This window comes from Gobius niger, assembly GCF_951799975.1.
Source record: "Gobius niger genome assembly, chromosome: 12".
Taxonomy (NCBI): Eukaryota; Metazoa; Chordata; class Actinopteri; order Gobiiformes; family Gobiidae; genus Gobius; species Gobius niger.
In genome coordinates, this window is record NC_136863.1 from 23,571,777 (window position 1) to 23,596,334 (window position 24,558).

Sequence of the window (24,558 nt, forward strand, 5' to 3'; positions counted from 1 at the left end):
TATAATGATTAAAAAAATCAGCAAAAAGTGGGAAAGTAGTAGACTGATATTGGACAGAAAGCTTTGACAAAGTAACACTTCGACATCTTTTCCAGAAGCCGTGGTTTGCTGTCGATCTTTCGTCACCCTGCCCCCCCTGCCCTCGTGACCCTACGGTGTCTCTCCTACTGGGCAGGCTGTTCTGGGCAAGGACAGATGTGTAAATGTTTGCGAGGGCGCTTCTCTGACTGACAGAAGCTGAACTCCCACTGTTTCAAAACACGGTGTAGCCATCAAAAAAGACTGATGCAACACAAAACATTCTTCTGGAGCCTCTACAGGCAGTTTGGATTGAGAAATATTCCTTTTTTTCTCAATCAACCAGTAATGGTCCGTAAAGCTGAGAACAGTCAGCGCCCGATTTTGTAATTTTTTTCAATCGCGCTGAGTCTTCTCGATAAGTTGAGGGCAGTCAAAGCTCCCTCTGATTTCCTTTATCATAACAGAGGCACAAACAGCCCAAAACAACAGCCCCGGCGAGCCACATGGAGACCACTATCACCAAAAAGCCACGAGAACTAGCCTGCTCTACTTCTCCTCTCCTCTGTCACGGGGCTGAAGTCTGCCCAGCATCACTATTCTTCCTACTAAACCCACTGGAAATAAGTCTAACCTCGTCACCTCTTTTTAATTTCCATTATTGATAACTACAGTACAAACAAGCTCATATGGGGAGAAGCACAAGCGCTAACCGCTGCGCTACAGTGACACCCACTACAGGCCTATAACTACTTACTTTAACCCTGTCTCTCAGGCTTAAATTGCTAGTAGGTTTCCAAAAATCAAATCAGAAAGTTTTCATTTCAGACTGTATGGCCAAAGAAGGTGGAGTCAAGCTGTTACTTTAAACGTTTCAACACTGAGTGATGAATGATTTCTTTCATCAGCGGCTCTGCTTCCTCGAGACTGCGCTTCATTCACAAACTCCAAGCAGAAAATTGATTCTCTTTTGAGGCTCAAAAAGGATAGCGGTGCCGGCGGATCACCTTTTTCAGCCGCGTGTTGCCGACTGCTGTGAAAGCTGCAGATGTGAAGGTTTGAAGGTCAAACTGCCACCTCAGACACACACTGCATTCAACTCAAGTTTGTCTTTTCCATCTCGGATGGATCAAGAATGAGAAACATGTTTGTGGTGCCAGGACGGAGCAGGGATTCACAGACTCTTCAAGTGAAATTTGGGGGGTTTAAAGGAGGGGCATGTTGGATTGACACTGCCTGGCCAAAATAAAAAGTTGCCACCTGGATTGAACTAATAATCTGGGGTTGCTGAAGTTGGTCAGGTTTAGGTTTAGCAACACTATGTGCTCAAAGAATGAGATCAGTTGAATTTCTTCTTCCATAATGGCACAAGCATATTCTAAGATGGCAATGCCAGGAGCAGCTCACATTGTGAAAGATAAGTCAAGATACTTATGATCTCACAATGGAGACAATGACTTGTTACTTTCAGCTCTCAGAGACACTCAGGGTGTGCAGAATAGACAGGACATGTGCAAAAAATGTCCTGTAGCAGTTCAAGGAGCATGAGATGGATTTGCCACCACTGAGTCCAGATTTTAACCCCGTTGAGAATGTGCTGGAGACGGCTTTGCGCAGCGGTCACACTCCCCCATCATCAACACAAGATCTTGCTGAAAAATGAACACAACACTGGCTTTTGACATAAAAGACGCCTATTGAAACAGTGCTGCAGTGAATGTGTGCCGTCATCAAACAAGGTGGTCCAACCAAATATTACAGCGTAATGTTTTTCAGCGTATGTATTTATATACATATTTTAAATATTTCATCAACCTATCTGTTCACGGATATGAAGCAGACATTTCAAATCCAATATTGATTTTTCAGGGAACAATTACTGCTGATTTATTCACACTTACAAAAATAAATTGTACTTGCAGTTCTCCAGTCGCTAAAGGTTCGTGGTGAGTGAGATTCTGAAGGTGAAGCGTGGTATGTCTTCAAACGTCTGTGACCATGAGAACCCTGGTTGAGTTATGATGTCGAAGGATCCTTTACAAACCCCTATGAGCGCATGCTACCTGAACTTCCTTTAGTTCATAAAGTTTTTTTGGTTTTGTTTTTTTCCATTGAATGGTCAAAAAAGAATTGTCCTCCATCTTGCCGATCGATTCAATACTCTTGGAGGGTCCTCTTTGGACACCCTTGCTTTAGGTTGACATTCTCGTTGTTGGGTGTGAGACACATTTTGTTGTGGTTAATATGCAAATCAACTAAATTGAGCTTTTAGCCATGTTTTCTCATTTGGTGATAATCCATGAATCCCTCCTCCGCCCGTACATCTTTACCGGGCTTTACTGATCCTTTCATTTCTCCAATAAATGATTTGTACTATTGAAATAGTGGCGTCGCTAGGAAATCCAGCTAAACACTCTCAACACATAATTAGAGAGAGAAAAACAAAGAGAGCTATGATTAAAATTGGCATTTTCCTAATGAGGATGGGGAGGATGTAATTGTGTTGTCGTGTTTGGAAAATATTGTGGCACGTTGTGTTTGATTGTGGCTCAGTAAATGCTTCTGGCCCTGTGTGTATCTTCACTTTGGTTTGATTGTTTCATTTGGTGGCGATTGGACTTGCTGCATATACTGCAGGCGGGTGTAGTTCTTGTTTTGGCTCTGCAGGAAAAAAAAAACATGTTGTGACTAAACTTCATGTTTGCATTAAAGGCTTGGACGTAAAGAAAACCACATCTGCTGACAGAGACATATGACTTTTTATGTTTACACACACTTTCTCTTCTGGTTTTTGCCAGAGCTGCAAACATAGCATGTAGTTTGTCAGTGCTCAGGGCAATGGAATAACGATATACAAGGACAGCCTGTCAGGAATGTACTAAAGCAAAGAAAGTTGAGGGATTTATTTGTATAGCACTTTTCATTCTTTCACCTTCCATAGAAAATACGTAATCAGGCTTTGTATAACCCGTATTGCTATAATTGGCAACATATGTTTTAACATCATGAATCACTTCTTATGCAAGTCTGAACACGTCAAGGAGTTCTAACATTTGAGAGAAAACTGAAATATGAAACTTGACTAGGCTTAGATTTCCAGACTTTGCTCATTTCAATTAGAGATCATTCAGGCATTTCTCCAGTTTGGCTTTACCCAAATCTAAAAGCTTCAGCAACAAACATAGCAACGATAACAAGGATGAAAACACAACAAAAATGTGACAAATCACAACAGAAAAAGGCAATGAAAAAGAAATGAAAAAGCAAAAAATTGACGAAAATGTAGTGAAAATAAGAGAGCAACAATAGAGACAAAAACACAACAAAACCACTTGACCGATTGATGAATACATGGTGACAACATGGTCTTTGCTTTCAAATGAGGCATTACATTGTTGCTCTCAGGTTGAGAAGCGTTTAGATCTGGGTAAAGCCGAACTGGAGAAAATGCGCTTGGTTCAGGCGGGGATTAAGAGGTTAAGGTGGGTGTGTTTCTGGTTTTGACAGGGGTGATTTGGTCAAAAAAAAAAATCGTTCTGATTTGAGGCCTGGTGATCTTTGAAAGGTCAAATACATATTTTATGAGATGGAAATTGGTGTAATCTAAAGGTTACTGCTGTACTTCCATATGTGGGCGGCAAAACAAGCTAGTTTTCCATTAGAAAGCATTGCACTTTCCACACGTTTTAAGCACCTGTAAAGCCTGGTTCCTAATTGTTTTTCTTTTTGGAACTTTCTACAGCTAGATATTGCTCCAAAGATAATTTTGGGTTAGCTGCAATTAAAGAAACCAGGCTGGTTTTCATTTTACAGATCTCGTATACTAATGAGGGCCGGATTTTGATTGACAGGCCGTTAGCATTAGAGCTAATGGCGCGGGCCGAGTGTACAGTGAAGATCCCGGCCTGATGCCCTTTTTAGAACGTGCCCCGTCAGAGCAGGTTAGGAGGAGTCTGTAAATCCGCCATGATCAACTCAACTCAACTTAAAAAGTTCACAATAAACATCAGGTGTGGAAGTCGGGAAACTTGCTTTATCCCCAGTTGCCCTATTGTCATCCTCCTCTTTCCAAATGCAGTATTGTAATATCTTACCGCCCGGCCCACTCTATTATGTAGTACCTGTGCTTTTCTGTTCTCCGCTTGGCCTCTTGTCTAATCCACTTGTGATGACAGTCCCCTCTCCTCCGCCATCAAGTCTTCAGAAAATAACCCACTCAGAGATCATCTGCTCTAAAGGCACCGCTCATTTACATGCAAATGATTTTCTGACTTCAGAGATGTTAATATTTAAAGCTGAGTGTCTGGCCACACAACAGCAGGAGGCGGCCATAAGGACACACATGATGAATCAGAGACTAAATCGCTCGAGGGCCGACGGAAACAGAAACAAATAAATAAAAAATGTTCTAAATAAAAAGCTTAACTGTGTCCAAGATTTTATGCACCAAAGTAAACAGGAGGCTGTGTCGGATGCATGTCGGCGGCTGCAGGGGGAGAGTGCGTCTGCCACTGTGTTTTATGTGATGTCCCTCTGTCCCATCTGTAAATAAAATACGCGGTGGCTCGAAAACACAGGCGCCTGCCCACAAACGCGATAGAGGAATAGATTAATTAAGCATGACGGTTGCACCTCTGCATTGGGGGGGGGGGGGGGGGGGGGGTCAGCATATCTGGAGTGAGAACAGAGGAACAGAGGAATGATGTTTACCAGGGGTGGAAAGTAACACGATTATTGTGCCAGTACTTAAGGGAAGGGTTTTTTTTCTTGTTGTTTTTTCCCCCACCAAACTTCAGGCTGACAGTCTGGAAGATTGCAAATTGAACACAGAGAGAAAGAAATTTCAGAGTGAACAATAAAACTCCCTCCCCATTCCCCACTTCTGTAGGTTAAGTTAAAGGGACTATGCAGAGTTTAACAATGTTAAGATTATGTATTTTCCTCCCCCTTCATGTTCCAGCAATTTCCTAATGTGATAAAGACCTGTTCACCACAACTAACCCTAACCCTAACCCTAAAATTCTGCACTGTCACTCAAAAAGTTGTTAATTCCGGTGCCGTCATGCAATTAATACAGAAATAATATAGAATAATATAGAAGCTGCAGTCCTAAGACCTGAGGTGGCAGTAGTGAGCATAAAAATGACCAACTTGCATCTAGTCCCTTTAAGTCCATTGATCATCAGAAAATGTTTGTATTACATTTTGAGTAAATGCTTCAAGGTGCTTTATGGAACTTTTTATTCAAAAATAACCCTTGAAATTAGTGCGTCTTTCAACTTTTAGCGAGTGACCCCGCGGCCTTACCTCAGGACAGCCCTAAAAAGAGATTCTACCTCTCAGTTGGGCTTTATTTGTTATAACAAATGTAGCAGCAAAAGTAAAAAAAACAACAACTTGTGACTATGTCAATACTCAAATTGCCTCCACTACAAAGAAAGCCTGAAACTTTTCTGAATTACTTTTAAAACTAGTTTTGTTTGTATAAAATCCTCAGTCGTCCAGGTGTTTCCCATTGGAGCAAAAGTATCAAAAAGTAGTCAGTAATTCTTCTTCAACAACCAGAACTGAATCAACCCAGGCGAAGCTTCTTGGTAGAGAAATGAAACCTGTCCAGATGACAAGTTTTCATCTTTCTATTTTCAAATAGATACTGTATTACCCTATGAATAAATACTAATGCTGAGGTATCCATGAGTAAAAAAAACAAAACCCTGAATAGGTCTTTAACTTTGAATGCTTTTTGCCCAACTCTGCAGAAACTAATGTTCTATTTATGGCGGTCAGACCGTTGCCTTATATTTATTAATGCTATTCTGAAGATACAGTTCTCGCCTCAGCCGTGAGTCGCCTCCTCCCCGGGTTGACAATCGAGGTCATGGCGGAAAGAAGTGAATTTGTTCAGCTGTTTCTCTGTTCCCCGAGGACGGCAGCGCGACAACAGGACGTGGAGTTTGTGGACAAATGTGGGGTGGGAGGGGGGAAACTTCCCCAAAAAACCTAACCTCAGGCTCCAATTAAGTGCGAGTAGCGAGTGTACTGTATCTCGCCGCGTCAGTTCACTTCAGACGCGCAAGTTCAACCCCGGCGCCCCGTACTGGTGGCAGAAGCTGCTAAATAAAGCAGCGGAGTTTAAAGTGCCACAGAAATGACAACTGTAATGAGCTGAAATGTTGTGACGCTGAAAAGAAAAAAAAAAGACTCCACAATATTTGACTCAATGGAAACTTTGTGTAACTTTGGCATGGTGTGCTGAGGCTGGTTTTTAACAAAAAGGAGCTTGTTGGCTTGATTTTTAAACCATCCGTCTGCATGTTTTCCTTGTGTTACTTTTTAATTTTTATGACGAGTCTTTAGCCCTGTGTTACCTCTTACAACAGTCTCCATTTTGTGAGAAGTAAACTCTACAGATTACATGGCCATAAGAATGACCTGGGCACCCTCACAAGGATGGATTCGGTGGATAACCAGCTAACTAAAATCTTAAATACATGTGCAGAGTATATTTACCTGTTACCTGTTACCTGTAATGACTGATGGTGCTTGAAATTTTTTTAGTGTAAAATGTGTGATTAAAGATGTATGATTGTGTATCAAACTCAAAGCACAGCGACTAAAGTAATGATCCCTATACTGAGAGAGAGTTCTGGAGTTCCCTTAAGTTCCTGCAAGCTAAAATCTGCAAGTCATTATAGGTGAGGTAATGGTTGTAGCCTACAGAAAAATCAGAGTCCTGTTTTTATTAGGACATGGTCTGTGAGATATGAATTAAATCAGCGCATCTTCCTCATCTTTATGAGCATTTTCACTTGGTGCTAGAAACTTGGTCCAAGTATTGAAGCGCCTCCCCCTCTCTGCCTCTCTGGTTTACATTCTACCTTACTCCCCCTCTCTGCCTCTCTGGTTTACATTCTACCTTACTCCCCCTCTCTGCCTCTCTGGTCTACATTCTACCTACAGACTGGGTACTTATGATAAACACAGATACCTGCTCCTGTAGAGTCCATGAAATCACATGTGGTGTTCCCCAGGGCTTGATTTTAGGCCCAGTGTTAAACTTGTATATGCTGCCTCTTTGCAGTGTCGTCAGGTTTCACAGCTTTCGCAGCTACACAGATGATACGCAATTGTACATCTCATACGCAGTTGTACATCTCATACACAGTTGTACATTTCATACGCAGTTGTACATCTGATACGCAATTGTACATCTCATACGCAGTTGTACATCTCATACACAGTTGTACATCTCATACGCAGTTGTACATCTCATACGCAGTTGTACATCTCATACGCAGTTGTACATCTCATACACAGTTGTACATCTCATACGCAGTTGCACATCACATACGCAGTTGTACATCTCATACGCAGTTGCACATCACATACGCAGTTGTACATCTCATACACAGTTGTACATCTCATACGCAGTTGTACATCTCATACACAGTTGTACATCTCATACGCAGTTGTACATCTTATACGCAGTTGTACATCTCATACGCAGTTGTACATCTCATACGCAGTTGTACATCTCATACGCAGTTGTACATCTCATACGCAGTTGTACATCTCATACACAGTTGTACATCTCATACGCAGTTGTACATTTCATACACAGTTGTACATCTCATACGCAGTTGTACATCTCATACACAGTTGTACATTTCATACACAGTTGTACATCACATACGCAGTTGTACATCTCATACGCAGTTGTGCATCTCATACGCAGTTGTACATCTCATACACAGTTGTACATCTCATACGCAGTTGTACATCTCATACACAGTTGTACATCTCATACGCAGTTGCACATCTCATACGCAGTTGTACCTTCTTTCTTCCTCTTGTCTTTGCCTTGGCATTTTGAATAACTTCATATACTCCATCATAAAGCTGTATTTATACTCAGTGGTCACCTCGCTTCCTGCAGACTTCCTTTACTACTGTAGTTGCTTGGATAGACTTCTGTGCTTCTAAAAGACCGTTTTCAGTTTTCTTCAAATCAGGAACCCATTCTATTTCAATACTAACCGAATTATTTAGAATTTCACATGAAAATAGTTACGCGGTCATAAAACTCATCCAGCTCGTCTCCTCTTCTTCTTCTGTCTGCCGCAGGTGGAGTGTGCATCGCTCAGTCCCTGAAAATCCCTCGTGAACCCAGACCTGGAGAGTTTGACAAAATCGTGCTGCGTTTGTTGGAGACGCCCAACGCCAGAGCAGTCATCATGTTCGCCAACGAAGACGACATCCGGTATGCTACACACAAAACACCAAACACACTTGTGCTTCCTGCCCCTTTCTTGACATGTCGGGTATGTGTGTATGCTCTTAGTCATACTAAGGTTTTCAATTGTAGAAAATTGTTGTGCTGGGTTCGTCGAGTATTGAAGACATTTCAGCACTCATCTCAAGAGATTTTGTCGGCAACCAATGTTCCTTTAGCAGCAGACTGTTCATATACAGTATCTCTCTAGTGGGGAAGGTTTTACCTTGTTATCTGTACGATTCATCTTGTTCCATTATTTATGACTCCACACAAGTTGGATAGTAAAGTCTGCCTTTTTTTCATACAGGAGGATCTTGGACGCGGCCAAACGCAACAACCTGACGGGTCACTTCCTGTGGGTGGGCTCAGACAGCTGGGGCTCGAAGATCTCCCCCGTGCTGAACCAGGAACGAGTGGCAGAGGGCGCCATCACCATCCTGCCCAAGAGAGCCTCTGTGGATGGTCAGCGGTCAAATCACCTCTCTTATATGTTCACATTTTGACCCGTTTTCGAACTACGCTCAGCAATATTTCTAACTTTTTCCTACAGCGTTCGATCGTTACTTCAAAAGTCGGTCGCTGTCCAATAACCGCAGAAATGTGTGGTTCGCTGAGTTCTGGGAGGAAAACTTTGTCTGCAAACTCGGGATGCACGGAAAGAGACCGGGCAGCCCAAAGAAGTGCACTGGTAAGAAATGTATAAAGTATGTGAGCGGATCAGAACCGCCACAGGGTTGTGTGTGTAGATTTGTTGTTTGCTCGCTTCAGGGCCTTAAGAATATTGACATGGAGGAGATGGATAAAGCAGGCTCAGGGCCGCTGCCAGCCATTTTGGTGCCCTTTGCAGAAATGTTCGCTTCTGCATAACAAGTTAAACACTCACAAAACCACGCCTTGAGTCGTTTCAAAATGAGTTATGTGAGCTTCATTTATTACGTTTTTGTCTTTTGTAAGAACGTGTGGATCGCCCTGTGGATTCTCAGTGAATACAAGGCCAATCCTTGTCAAATTAAGAGTGTTTTGCAGCTGGTGGATCGCTGAAGCTGTTCCAAACTGTGTGCTTTCACCCGTGGGTGTGCTGCGAGATGCTGGTCCTACACTCTGCACCCCTCTCAAAACACGCTTTGTAGCCAGAGCGAAAGAGAGACGCTGCAATCTCAATTAGTTTAGGAATGACGGCAGTGGAAGGTTGTGGCAGAGGATAGAAGGTGCATTTATATAGATGTTTTAAGAGATGATTGGTTGAGTGGCAAAGATTGCAGGCGGTGACAGGAGTGAGGGAGAAGGGAGGTTTTGAAAATATAAGCTTGAAAGACAGAACTCAGAATGTGTTTTCCTGCAATCTAATTCAAAACATGTAGTGGTGTTGAAACTGCAGACACATGCTCTATTATCTGCAGTGTCTGAGGATCCAGCTCCAGATCTTGAGATAGGTTCATGGACAGAACTTATTAGGCAAGTTTTGAATTGATGGGAAATCAGAACACACGGGGAAAACAACAGCCCAGATAAAGGGGAGGACATTCAAACTCCAAGGCCAAAGAAACAAAGTACTTTTGTGGTGCTTCAGTCCTTTCTGTATTCTCCTTTTGATGTGTGTTTTGCAATTATATACGGAGCTATCAAAAAATGAGACTAGCAGATTATTCCACTGAGGCTAAACCTGGTCTTTCATCGCTGCTCCTGCACATCTCTTACCCATTCAGGCCAAAGACGAGTGGATAAATTACAAACAGACAGCGAGTACCACAGGTCGCGCAGTAAAATGATTATAGAGACATTTATGTGCAGTCAGTGGAGGCAGAACTTTGGCTCATGAATAGAAATGAGGTAGAGGACGAGTGTCCCAGACGCCCTGAATGCACCACATTAAGCACCACAGTCAAACTAACTGTGATTTATGCCAAGCGATTAATGTTTTTTTAATTCGTCAGGTCGCCGAAGTTCAACCTCCCCGACCTCGAGTTCAACACAATACTGCTATCATCAAAAGAAGGCCTGTATTTTTAAAGCCCTTTCGTAAACCTGGAAAAAAGAAAATATGAAAAGTGAAAATGAAAAATGTGAATTTGTTCTCCGTGGCCCTTATTTTAAAGATTCAGTATAGAGCAGTAATTACAGTGGGAGGAAAAAGTATGTGGACACTTTGGAATTTCTCATATGTCTGCCTAAGTTGGTCACAATTGGTTCATCCTGATCGTTGTGAGCGTCTAATCTGAAACTACAGGAAAGCAGTTATTGCTGCAAAAAAAGGATCAGCCAGATATTTAGTACAAGGGATTTCACGCTGTCAGGTTTTTCTGCAAAATATCTTGATAAACTTGTGAATTAATTTTTCCATTGATGATATCACATTGTCCAGGCCCTGAGGCAACAAAACAGCCCCACACCATGATTCTTCTGCTCCATACTTCACAGTGGGGAGAGGGTTTTGATGTCAGTGCTGTTCCATTATTCCTCCACACATGACGTTGTGTGTTCCTCCTAAACTATTCCTAAACTATTAAAGTAACGTGCTATTACATAAACATAAAAGTGTGAATATGAAAACATTATATTGGTTTTCAGTGCTCGACAAGCACTGACAAAGTTTTAATGACTCTTCCGCTTCTCAATGAACCAATGTGGCTGAATGACCACTTTTGTTTGTGACTTCCAGTGACTGTCCCATTGTGAAATGTCCTTACGCCTGCGCCACCCTCGAGTGTGCTGACGACACCATCGCGCAGCACCATGTAATCCTCTGATTTAGGAGTTTTTCTGCGCGCAGGACAGAGGCCGTCGGGGCCAAATCCTGCCAAAACAGGCGGGACGTGCTGAAAGGGATTATGGGAAGGTGTAGAGTCAGCCAGCACCCAGATGCAGTGGAGTTTAGCCAAAATTTAGCTGAGTCAGGAAGTGTCTGAGTTGTTTTTAATCAGAAACCACAACAAAAACATGTTTACTTGTTTTTCCTCGTTAGCACTTTCACCTTATGTTAAACCAGCTTTCATTAATTAGTTATAGGCAGAGAGTTTATGACTCTGTCCCCGACCTCTGTTTGTTCCGATGTAGTAAAACAACACACAAAGTCCTGACCTCATCCCGGCACCATCTGTCCCATAAAGGACCACTGTGCAAGTGCTGATCCCTGCAGCTTTAGCTTTGAACAGCACAGACGATGTCCATATGCACCTATAGTACAGAGCAGATGCTCCAGGTGTTCATGGAGTATGCAGGAGTGTTGTGCCCTTGAGTATAGGACTAGCACAGCTGTGGCATGCCCATATCGTCCACACCGTCGTAGTAGATAGAGGCACATATGTTCACGCATACCCACTCTCATCCCCCCCCCGGTTTGCATGTATTGCTCCATACAAACAGGCTGACATAACCATGGACTTTAATCAGTGTAGACAAAGGTAATGAAGACGTCATCTGTACTGGGTGGTTTCAGTGTTAAGGTGAAGGCTTCACCAGTGTAAGACTCAGAGATGCCAGCATGTACCTGGAAAACAGTGGCTGACTCTTAATACTGTACAGACCAGCATGTAAGATTTTGACGCAGTTCACAGTTATAGTTTATTTTTCCACATTCCTTTTTTATTTAGTTAGCATTTTATTCATTTTATACATAAATCGCTGCAAAATGCAGAAGTCATTTATAGAACAAATAGATTTTTTTTTCTTTTACTGAAATAAATAAATAATATATGATATGTGTGTGTATATGCAGTACATACACACATATATACATATTTTCCACATTTCCACATATCTTTTTCACATGTGTCAAAGTCAAGGCTTGCGGGTCAGATCTGATTTAATCTGGCATAAATTATTAAGTATGTACAGAAAAAAAGGTAAATGTCTTGCCCATTCCTGTGCAGAGTTATGAATTGTTAAAGAAATTACCAGAATGTTCACTCCAGCCACTAGGGGGCAGCCAGCATAGAAATAGGAAAGAATTCCACACGTGTCCAGTAGAGGGCACTGACATCATAAGAGATCAGGACATAAAAACACATTATAGCCACGTGGTAAATGGTCAGTCTGCCCCAGGACGGCTGTGGCTACAATAGCAGCTTACCAATGAAGTAAATGAATAATAACTACAATGTAGCACTTTGAGAAACTTGTGACACAGGCTGCTAACCGGCTGGTAAAGCACAATACAAGTGAGAGCCGTTATTTATCAGGCTACAGTCACATCAGGCTTTGGACCAAATCAGCACTAATTTAAAATCACAGCTCATTTTTATTATTATTCATTTATAGGAAAAGGTTTTCTCAATAGGAGCTGCATTTCGGCTCATGACTTTAAATGTGCTGTTGACAGGATGCTCACAGTGGCTTAGAAAAGACACTGCATCTACAGCTCTGTATAGAGCTACATAGGAACATGCCATTCCTCATTGGAAAGCTAGGAGCCAATAAGGACTCAACTCAGGACAGGGATTGTGACAAAAACACAATAAAACAAATAAATAAATCTTATGAAGAACACAAACACACACAAATATTTATGAAATACTGACAGCACATCTGATATACCGTACCATGCCTTTAACTGTGCGTTACAAATAAATGCTTGTTCTGTCCAAGGTCGAAATGCCGACATACTGTATTACATTCTGGTGCTTTCAATTTTGCATTTTTAACCCTTAAACTGAAATAAAGAGACCCCATCCTTTGTCAGATCACTCATGTTTAGTACAACCCCCTGTAGGGCACAGGGACGGCCAACTCATTACTGTAATTAATTAGACTAATGACAAAATCTATGAGACGCTCCAACCCGCAGGTCTGAAATTTCATTCGCGCTACAAACAGGAAAATGTCACTGTGCGACCCCTCTGTGACCTCATCTCCTGCCGCTTTAAAACAAGAGTCAGTTTCGTAATTAACCCCAATCACAACACAGCAGCCCCTTCCATTAGGCGCAGTTATATAATCAATTTCCCAGTGTCACCGCCTCCTTCATGTGGTTAACAAGGCTTTTTTCCCCCCTTTTATTGGAGATTTCGTGTGGTTAGTTAAGCCGTATAAATCAGTCAAGCATTCAGTGGGCTTGGACATTGTGTTTATTGCAGATTTGTAGCTATTATCTGTGCGACAATGCGGGCTCCGAGATCAGCCTTGGAGGAAAGAGTTCGTCACGCTCGAGATCGCTCTATTGAGTTCTGCCCAAGTGATTGTGTTCTTCTTATTAAACTTTCAATGTCAACGTTACGCAAAGAAAATAAAGGCGTCAAGAGAGCGTATGTGTTGCATAATTGCCACAGACGACAGCCTGTTCATTGGTGACATGGAATAATACTTTGAACTTGGTAAAAGTCAGGACCCCTCTGGTGAAATTCAGGTGAGATGCCAGCTTTTTCCCTTCCGATTTGGCTCACATCAAAATCACAGGTCGAACAGTGTGTGGTGGGGCAACACAGCAAAATCAACAATGCGGCTTGAACATGTAGCGCATGCACAGTTGACGGCACGGCACTTTTCTGTTTGGGGAAGTGAACAGAATAAAGCGCAGCGGATCTTGCAATGTAAAAGTTTTGGAAGCTAACGGAGCAAGAACATTCATAACCAAATCATTTTGAGAAGGAAGAGAGACAGTTTTTTGGACCATGGACTTTTGTGAGGCAGAGACAGCGACGTCTTTAATGAGAAACACACCGCTTTGGATATCAGCCATGGAGAGGGAGAAGTGAGTTTATCATAGTAAGTGCACGTGTAGTTTCCCTGTCAGTTGTGTCGGTCAGATAAATGCGACCTGGCTGTTCAGACTGGAAAAGATCAGATACAGAGATGGACAAAAACAACAATTAGGGCAAATTAAAGCAGTACTAAGTAACTCCTGCCCCTCGAGGCCATAAGTGGAACTGCAGGTGTCGTAGCAAGTTGCGATTTTTTAAACTTATTAATTGTCTTTGAGAGTAAATACTACGCTGACAGAAAAGACAAAGGGACAGAGGGATATTGTACTTGCAATTATACAATGGAAATATTTTTTTTCACTCAAACTTGGCTGTAAAAACTGTTTGAAGTGACGCTAGCCTGCAGTTAGCTTTGCCCGTTAGCCTGTGAGCTTCTTCTTCGTGATTCTATTAGTGTGTATTGGTGGCTCCGGTCCGGTGGCAGTCAAGTTGCAAACATGGTTTTCTGGCCAGAGACACCAGGGGGAGATGAAAGACCCTCCAATCATCCCATAAACACTTGTATCACCCCCACAGGGACTATGAAAAGGATTTATTAAGGTAAACACGTTACTTAGTACTGCTTTAATATACAATTGCTGATAAAAATAAATAAGTGCAGACTGGTACAGTGCATAAAACTCGATCATCCAACCGACCAGGGGCAGACAGGTAATTCACATGAGCGATACTGTACAAATTAAGTATCCATTTAAGGGGCAGCAGGAAGTAGGGCAGGGTGTCACAATCATACACTCTTGTGTCGAGAAACTGCCATATTGATCTAAAACAGCTAAAACAAATGATCCAGTAACTGTTTTTTAAGTAATCTCACTCTAAGCCCCTCCCATGCCCTCTCTTGCTCTCCTTTGCTGCGTCGCTGTGTCTTTGCATGTATGTTTTTGGTGAGAGAACAACATTGTCACATGGTAAAGAGCTCGAAGCAAAAGATTTCGTTTTCCTTCTCCATCATGTGAGTGACACATATGTTCAAAACAGCATTTCAGTGCCCTGTCGAAGAAGGCTACTGTTTGGGCATCAGTGTACCATAACTCGTGTTCTTCAAAGTTTTGAAAAAGAGTTCAATCATTTGGTATTTTTCTGCAGTCAATGTAATTTAGCGTCTTATCAGTGGAGGAAAAAGCGTAAAAAGCCAGCTTTGCAGCCTCGCTCACAATCCTGCACCAGAGCTGTAAAAGCTGCTCAGAGCTGGACGAAAGCTCATTGTTGCCGCGACCAAAACAGTTATGAATCTGTTATGAGGAGGCAGAATCATCATCCTCGGTTTTTACGCTCTAGAAGAAATGTGTCTTCAGCATCGCGGCTTCATCTGCAAACTCTGCCAACAACACAAGCCCCCAAACAAACACGAGCGAATGCTGCCGCCCAGATAGATCCTCTCACACTCTCTCTCTCTCTCTCTCTTGTAGGGAAAATGGGACTGAGCTGAGAGACAGAGGGAGAAACAGAGGGGAACAATGGGCTGAGCAGCAGAAGCGCGTTCAACACGGGAGAATGAAATATTGATGTCTTCAAATGAGCAGATGAGATGTGTTACGGAGGGGTTTGAACTGAACAATCAGACAGAAATGAGCACAATACCTGAGAGGCACATGATCAGATGTACAGAAAGATTTGAAACGCTCCTGAACAAACGCAGCAAATGGCAAACAATCTGTCACCATTGTTTATTTACAATTTGGGCATACCATTTATTTTCACCATAGGGAAATTTGCCCCCTGCCTTTGACCCATCCGTCATCCAGTGTCTCCGGGACAGCTGGGGTAATATGTAACAGGACTTTCACATGGACTTTTCGCTCGTATGTTGTCAAAGGCTTTAAGTTGAATACATTTCAGTTTTTATTATGGTTTCAAATAATAGGACAAATCTAAAACGTTTCTTGACTGGCGCTTACACATAGGCCAGTGCAACGTCTCATTTGAAAGCTAAGACCTACAAAAAACGATCATAACTTTTTTGTTGTCGTTGCATTTATGTCACATTATTGAAGAGGTTTTGTCTCTTTTTCGTCTCCTTTTTGTCTCTTTTGTTGTTGCTGTTGTTGTTGTTGTTGTTGTTATGTTTTCATCCTCGTTTTCGTCACTAATTTTGACGCTTTTTTCCAAGAAGCTTTTAGATTTGGGTAAAGCCAAACTGGAGAAAAATGTGCTCGGTTCAGGTGGGGGTTAAACGCTGCTGTTCTGGTCAAAGAGCGAGTACAGGAAAACTTCTCCCTCCTCACTGTCTTTTCCATACAGAGACTTTCTTTGAAATGATAAAACATAAAACACAGATGCTTTCCTGATTCTCCACTTTGTCAACTGCCTCAAGTCACATGACTGATCACGGGTTTATCTTAGCACTGCATTAGCACTAGCCTCGTTGCATGTGAGCAGCGTGTTGCGATAACTATTGCTTATGTTTCTAAGTGAAGATTCTATCAATCCTTCACTGCTATTATGCCGCACATTATAAATAGCTACGTGTGCGAGCTGTTGTTGTTTCTGACATGCATAATCAGAGAGCGACTAAGCTGCTCGCGCTTTATAGATACGAGACAGTGTCAAAGAACCTTTATTAAGTCGACACAGGCTTCCCACTGATAAACAAACAGGCTAAATCCCATCTCTGCATTCATCATGGCGGATCCCAGCCTGGGCGGTGTAACCCGTGTAATTGGCATGCTGTCAGTCTCATTTATAATCTGAGGGGAGGGATATGCAGAATTATGTGTTCACTGTTTGTCTGGGGGAGTTTTAATTAAAAAGTGGGCACATGATGGAGAGGTGGCCCCAGAGTCCAAACTAAAGTTCATCTTTGTTTGTTATCAATCAACAAACAGCAACAGAGCAACATGTGGCGGTGTGGAGCCACAATATTGAATGGACAAAGTTTGGAGCAGCTGGCTTCTTTGCGAACTTGCTCCAAAGTAACAGACTACGGAACCCTCGCCAATCTCCGGAGTGTTTGAGTAAACTTCTAGTTAGGGGACCGTGAGAATTGAATGTGTCTGAAAGGCTGGATCTGGGGTTGCTGGGTTAGGTTCAGTGAATGGTTATTCCCTCGGCACGGGCATATTCCTAAAATGGCAATGCAGTGATCATGGGGGTCAAATTGTGGAAGTTTATCAAGGAGCATGAATCTTTGTTTTCACACACGGATTGGCTTCCACAGTGTACGGACCTTAAAGCAGCACTAAGTAACTTGTTTACCTTAATAAATCCTTTCTGTAGTCCCTCTGGGGGTAATACAATGTTGTTGATGGGATGATTGGGGGTCTTTCATCTTCCCTGGTGTCTCTGGCCAGAAAACCACAATTGCAACTTTCCTGCCTCTGGGTCGGAGCCACCAATACACACTAATGGAATGGACTAACGGGCAAAGCTAACCACGGGCTAGCGCCACTTAAACCGTATTTACAGCCAAGTTTGAGTGAAAAAAAGTGTCCATTGTGTAATTGGATGTACATGTACAATCTCCCTCTCTCCCTTTGTCTTTTCTGTCAGTGTTGTATTTACTCTCATGGGCAATGAGTAAAAAACCATAACATGCTTTGACACCTGCAGTGGCGCTTATGGCCTCTAGGGGCATGAGATGATCAATGGGGTTACTGCTTTAACCCCATTGATCATCTTTGGGAGAAGACTATGCACAGTGAACTGACTTTCCTATTATCAAGATCTTGGTTTGAGAAATTAATGCAATCCTGGATTGAAAATCATTGTCATTGAATGTGTAGCAAAGCAATAACGCACTGTACTGCTTTATTGGACAGAACAGAGAGTAGAGATCGGAGACCAATGGGGGGAATGGGAAGAGAGAATTAAGGCGTCTTTCACTCGGGCTGAACGAGCCACATGGGAGTAGTTTGAATTTGTAGGGGCCGCCCCCGCAGATTTGCGTTCCAGAGTTTTATAATTAGCTAGTCTAGTGACCGTGTGGGAGTGACCGCTGGGACTTGATGCGCTCGAGCTGCAGCTAAAAGAGAAACTCCTGTCATGTTATACCAATGGTTACCTCTTCCGATTCGCTGATTAGCTTCGACTGAAGTGGAGGTGCAGGCCTAAGGATGCACACGACAAAAATGATGGTTGTTTACAAACTTTACTTGCTGAAGGTTATTATGTGAGTCACAATCTTACAGGTGATGCTTACGCGCTGTTTGGCCTCGAGCTCGGGCACAGACAGCGTAGAGAGTAGTGCTATTATCCGCGGATTTGGTCGGGTCGGATACCTCAAACACACGGCAAACTTCAGGTGCGGGTGGCTCGGGTTAGAAAGCACACATATTTTTTTTGTCCTTACATTGTTGACTTATAACATACAGTGCATTCTTATCCATAAATGCCACACAAAGTCGGCTGTTTTGTTGAATGTCCAGTGTTATGGGGTAAACATATCCTTAGCATGTTTTGTTTAGATGTCGCCTAGCCTATATAGCTCTTGTATGACTTTGATCTTTGCTCCAAACGCGGCACAACACCAGTGCCCAAGCACATATGCAACAGGTGATGAAGACAGTGCAGCAGCAAGAAGCAAGGTAAGACTAAAATAGCAAGGCGACAGCTGCTTACTAAATTGAGGAGAGACACTTCTCTTGGCGTCAGGTAAAGGCTGTCCCACTTTAGTCCGAACTCCGTTTTGTTTGACACAAAGAGTTGTCCATGACGTTGTGAAAGTAAAGCCTCATGATAGTTTCTGCTCCTCATTTCAAGTCCATAAGCAACTTCAAAGACTTCATTCAAGCGCTAGTTCTCCACAGTAACTTCGTGTTCACATGACGCGCTCCCGTTTGAGCGACCGCAGCTGCAGAGCGGCTCAAGCAGCGGCTTTTTAATGCGTGCGGGGTCGGGTCACCAAACTGAGACACGGGTCGGGTGGGTCGTGTTTGATTTACATCGGGTCGGGCTGGGGCGGGTCAGGGAAAAAAAAGCCAACCCGAGCATCACTAGTAGAGAGCAATGTCCATGCAGTGAGGCGCGAGCTCCATGTAATCAACAACGTTACAGCTAACTCTCATGAACACTATCACACTCTGTAGTTTGAGATCTGTAGTTGCTCTGTGTGTCTGTAACTTAGCATCATACCAACAAAACGTAAATGTCTCACTCGTTCCCTCTGTGCAGTGCGAGATTGTGTTTGAGATAATAACTTCACACTTCTCGGCCTGCCGTGATCTGCAGGTGATCTCTCTCTGTCTTCACACCGCTCTCCATGAATTTCAATGTTACATCGAGGATGAATTTCCCCGAGCCGACTCGCGCGTTTGTAAATATTTTAGCTCTGGATGTAGAAGCTTAGCGTCTCACGGTGGCATCCCCAGCTCTGTGCGCTCATTCATTACTACAACAGTCTTGTAATCAGTCTTTATGCCTCCCCCCGGACCCACCGCCGCACGCTATTAAAATTAAATTGGATTTCATTTCTAAGCAGCTATTCATTCACAGGAGCTTTGTCCTGGCACTCAGCTCCTCCCTGATTTGTGTTTTTCTTTTTTTTTCTTTTTTGGGTGGGTGGGTGGGGGGCTTGTGGTGTCAGGAATCACATTATCACATCTGTGAGTCAGAAATTGCATCGGAAAAGTAACAAGAGAGCGCCGCCAAAATATCACCCCGTATTGTTCAGCTCATTAGATACGCACAGACAAATCACTTTTCTGAGGCAAGTGCCTGTGAAGGACGTGTTGCTTCTTTATTTGAAGTTAATTTATCTGCCAACGGGGTGAGAGAATTGCACTTTAAACTCCTGCTGGATGCTCAGATTTCGTGGTGTACGCACAGAAATAGAAAAGTCATCCGCAGAGGCCATTAAAAGTCTGCAAGTACATACACGTATAACAACAGGGAACGCGTTGTGCCAGCTTTGCATCATCCTGACTCTATTCCAAGCCTTGCCCAGGTCAGATTGTGCTCGCATGGCAGTGAAAAGCAATGGCGACTGACTTCACATTTGCACCTGTCATATAGTTGCACACTTTTACTGTAAGGTTATGCTATTTCAACAATTTGCAGCTGTAATGCGTCGAGGTCAGAATGTTTTCAGAATGATTTTAGTTTTTCCCCAAGGATTTTCAATGGGGAAGAAGAATTCAGGATGTTCAGATGTTGCTGAACCTAGAGTAACGGCCCCAACCACGGATCACAGCAGTTAGTTATTTTTGGTATTTTTGGGTCAGGCAGCGTCCATGTCCAAACTCTTTCTGAACCCACTGTCTGTGATCCTTCCTGTTGCAGGCCTGGAGAAGGTTGGGCGGGACTCCACTTACGAGCAGGAGGGGAAGGTGCAGTTTGTGATGGATGCGGTGTACTCCATGGCCCACGCCCTCCACGGCATGCACCGCCAGCTGTGCGCCGGAGCCCCGGGCCTGTGTCCGCGCATGGCCAACATCGACGGGAAGGAGCTGCTGGCTCATATCCGCGCCGTCAACTTCAACGGTAGGAAGACTTTGTTTGGAGACTTTTCGTCACTTACGGTCAACTCCATAGGCCAGTACAATGATCCTAATGTGTCATGTCAGTAGAAATATCATTTAGGTTTGTTGCAGCTGGAGTCGAGCTATAGAAAATGGATGTGACCAACTAAGGGTAAATGTCATCCAGGATTGAGGCTCAAATACATTATTTTGGGTTGAAAAAATTGGGAGGCTGGAGTGCTACTCGGATGTAAAAAGTTGTATAAGTTTAGTCTTTTGGTCTATTAGGTAAAATATTAAAATATATTAATTTTACCTAATCTAGCCATGTTTAAGTAAAGGCTTTTTGATATTTCTACTTTTGGAGTGCCTCAGTTTGTTTGATTTTTTACATTATTTGGGGTTTTGGCCTGCAGGCAGTTGTGGAAAAGAAACACAAACGAGCTTTGACTTTCAAAATCAATGGCGCTGCGATGAACACACTATGAGTATAGAACTGCTTAGCGTTCAAAATGTGGATATGAAAGTACCAAAGTGAATTGAATTACTAAAAACTGCGTAAACTGCTACACCGTGTCTGTTTTTGACGAAGAAACTAGGGCTGGGTAAAACTTTTTTCCAATACCGGTACTGGTTTCCAATACTTTAACTGTGTATCTTTTGCTGCCACTTGGCCAGGACTCCCCTGAATAAACGTTTTTTTCATCTCAATGGGACTTTCCTGGTTAAATTAATTAATTAATGATACTTGGTTTGCGATTCCGATACCTGAAACATACTTTTTTTCAATACCCATACGAAAATATTTGTCATCTAGGAACAGAACAATGATGTTTATTTATAATGTTTATGTATAGTCTTTTACTCCAAAAAACTGATATCCCAACAGATGTCAAAACTGATCTCTAAAGATATAATATTGTTTTCAGTACCTGCTTTTATTTGCCAAAACCAGTACCTAAAGTTTTTTTTATATTTATTTATATCATTACATGGTTAATATCTCAAATGTTGATGAAGTAAAGCTAAAAATAATAGTTGCCAGGTCTGATTAAGCCAGGGTCTGTCCAAACTTTTTTTATCGAGGGTCGCATGTTAAAAGCCTTTCTGTTTTACCGAGTTTGAAATCGAGTGTAATTGGTGTGTGCCACATTTGGCCCCCGGACGGCGCTTTGAGCACCCCTGGATTAAAGGAATAGTTCACAGTTTTTCCATACTGAGATATGTTCTTACCTGAGCTTAGACGAGTTGATACGTACGTGTCTGGTCTTTGTGCCCATGGAAGAGCGTGGCAGCATCCAACTTCACCCCGTTTGGAGCTATACTAGGAGAGGCTAAATGCTAAGAACATCCTTGGTCATTGTGAGTGACTGAGCGCACGCCCAAAGACCAGACAGGTACGCATCAACTCGTCTAAGCTCAGGTAAGAACATATCTCAGTATGGAAAAACGGTGACCTGTTCCTTTAAGCTTAAGTGAGGGTTTCAAAAGTGAACCATCAAGGCACATGTTTCAAAGGGCGTTGATGCCTTCGCCAGTGAACCTGGTTCTGCTGAAGAGAACCAAATCGTGCCCAACAACCTCATATCATTGAAAAGTAATGTTTCAGTTGCAGTAGCCTTGGGTCAGAGTTACGCTGTTGCTACAATAATATGTTGACTGTTGAAATGCCGTGACAAAGCACAAATTTCTCCCCTCACCGCCTCCCGCTGCAGATTTGCACTGCCAAGGCCAACCAGCTTTGAAAAGCTCTCATTAATTCGACAATAAAACGCACTCGCGCATTCTGGTCGAATTCTGAAAGCTCAATTGGACTTTTCATTTTCAAGGTAAACCTGTAAGTCTTTGCAGTGAATAATGAAGTTGACATTGTGAATGCACAGAGCCCTTGGCAGAACGGCTTCAAGAAAGACATTTCTGAAACGCAGAGTCATTGCTGAGCTAGTTTGCCGCTGATGTGCAGACTTTTATGTAATCAGGTAATTGAGTTGTACACCCAAGTATTTAAGGGCCTTGGTACGTGTTGCACAGTATCTTATATCTCATACAAATACTTTACCCCCATCCCAGTCCTACAAATTAGTCTGGAATTGAAGACTTTGAAGTTATAATGAGCCTTAGTTCAGATAACACACAGAATAGGAATTGTGATGCATAAAGGTATGTAAGATTTTTATTCAGCACCGGCTCCAAAATCAACTGACTGAGGCGACATCGGAGTTTCAAAGAGGTGCAAAAACAGACGCTTGTCCTGAACAAACATCTTGAGGCAACTTAAAGTACAATTTTGTGCCCTTGTAGCCGGTACTGTGTTTATTACATATTTCATAATCATGACCTCAGATATGAACATGTTCAAATCAAATATGGGTTTTACTGAAACAACTGTAATGTGGATTTATTTACAATTACTATTCTGTAGACTAAGACAGTCTTTTACCAAGTATTTGCCCAAGTGCAAAAGTGGATCTGTCATTTGCATTTTTTTTTCTCGAGCAGCATCCTCGCATTTACATATCTGATATGGAGCCCTAATTCTGTAATACACGCTATAATAAAGTTGAAAATAGATTTTAGGATGGAATGTTATGAATTCACTGTTACCATGGAAATCCACCATGTTTGTGGACTAATATTAGCTCAAAACAGTATGAAAAATTGAGGAAAAAAGCCGTGAAACAACATCTAACACAGTGCAGTGTCCAAGTGCTTTAATGTGAACAGCATTTTACCTTCTAAAATTCCCATTAGTTTATTATTGCTTAATGATATGACATCACGATCCTGAACTCTATACCATGATTAGATTAATTAAAAAATACTGTATTATTGCACTGTAGCCTAGACAAGAGAGCTGCATGACATTTCTGCTGAAACACACCTCAGAACTCAGAGAACTGACCACTTTAATATTGTGGTCTACAACATTTGTAAAATGACTTGCTTGTTATTATGGAGGTTCCTTTCGTGACCATGGTTCAAAGACACAATAAACTTCACAAAACCAAACAAATTCTGACACTGCAGATTTGGAGAATGAAAAACTCAGCGCAGAGTTACAGAGGTGAAGGGTGATAATAGACGTCCCAAAACCATATAAAACCTTTCACTAAAAACCACAAGCACACTACTTCCAAACTGTGCGCACTCGGAGAGAGAATGAGGTTCGTCACCTACCATCACATGACGCATTTCTTTGTATAAATCTGTCTCAGAATAGAGAGGTGCTCTGGGTCCTGCAGTGCTACAATATAATCTTTTCACTTAGGCTATATTGTTAAATGTAATGTTGTGCTTATTATGACAGATTATCTGGTAACCATCAGTCAAGAAAGTATGCACATCCTAACTGGAGGTGTGGATTATTTCATCCATACATTATATAGCATTCAGTCTGTCTCCTCAAAAGCTGATGTCATAATCAAAGATTACAATAATAAAGCCTGCCAATGCAAAGGTTTCTAAAAGTTTTTTTTTTAAAGCCTCAATAAAGCTGAAGCTGAATATTGACTGAGCATATTGTCTTAAATTCTGTCCTCTTGTGACCCTCAAATTTCATAAGAGAAAACTGATTTCACATGTAGTTATTTTGGGCCCGTTTGAAAGGTTATGAATTTGCACTGTAACAGAGTGCGGGGTGCGAGAGGAGAGTTTTCATGGCTCTGACACAGTGTCTAAAATGAGCTTTATTCTGTTTGGGTGCAGACAGTGTGATTGTGAACTGTTGAAGAAACCTCAGCAGGAGAGACATCTGTGCTCGGCCGTGCACGTGAAGCATGTGTGAACCCCATTTAGATCGTTTATGCACAAACACGTGCTACATTCACGGCAAACTTCACTGATGTGTGAAGCATAAGCTATGTAATAGACGACATCACTGGCCAGAATATAAATAGATGATGATGAATGAATGATTAGTGATAGAGCAGTGCACTTTCAACAGCCAGTGCTGGTAATTCTCCGCAGCTATATTCTTTAAGAGATCTGTTTGAGAAGAATCTGTTAGTGGTACTGTGAGTGCTCTCCCTTTCCTCTGATTGTCCAAAGAATATTGAGAAGGCGGCTCTAAATTGCTCATTAAATGAATATAAATGGAGTGAATTATCATTGCCAGTCCTGTCTGTTAAAGGAACAGACCACCATTTTTCCATACTGAGATATGTTCTTACCTCAG

The 24,558-nt window shown here is 42.3% G+C and overlaps 2 protein-coding genes across 2 annotated transcripts in view; both read left to right on the forward strand.

Moving 5' to 3' along the window:
• pclaf (PCNA clamp associated factor) overlaps window positions 1-24,558 on the forward strand; it is a 379,199-nt gene that overhangs the window by 228,630 nt on the left and 126,011 nt on the right. The gene's annotated exons all lie outside the window — the stretch shown is intronic.
• The window catches only part of LOC306971413 (metabotropic glutamate receptor 8-like), a 125,762-nt gene that overhangs the window by 68,304 nt on the left and 32,900 nt on the right, over window positions 1-24,558 (forward strand). The window contains exons 4-7 of the mRNA XM_079567684.1: window positions 8,143-8,278; window positions 8,601-8,755; window positions 8,844-8,981; window positions 20,206-20,406. Of these exons, the coding sequence (XP_079423810.1) occupies window positions 8,143-8,278; window positions 8,601-8,755; window positions 8,844-8,981; window positions 20,206-20,406 (630 nt within the window). The remainder of the gene's footprint in view (window positions 1-8,142; window positions 8,279-8,600; window positions 8,756-8,843; window positions 8,982-20,205; window positions 20,407-24,558) is intronic.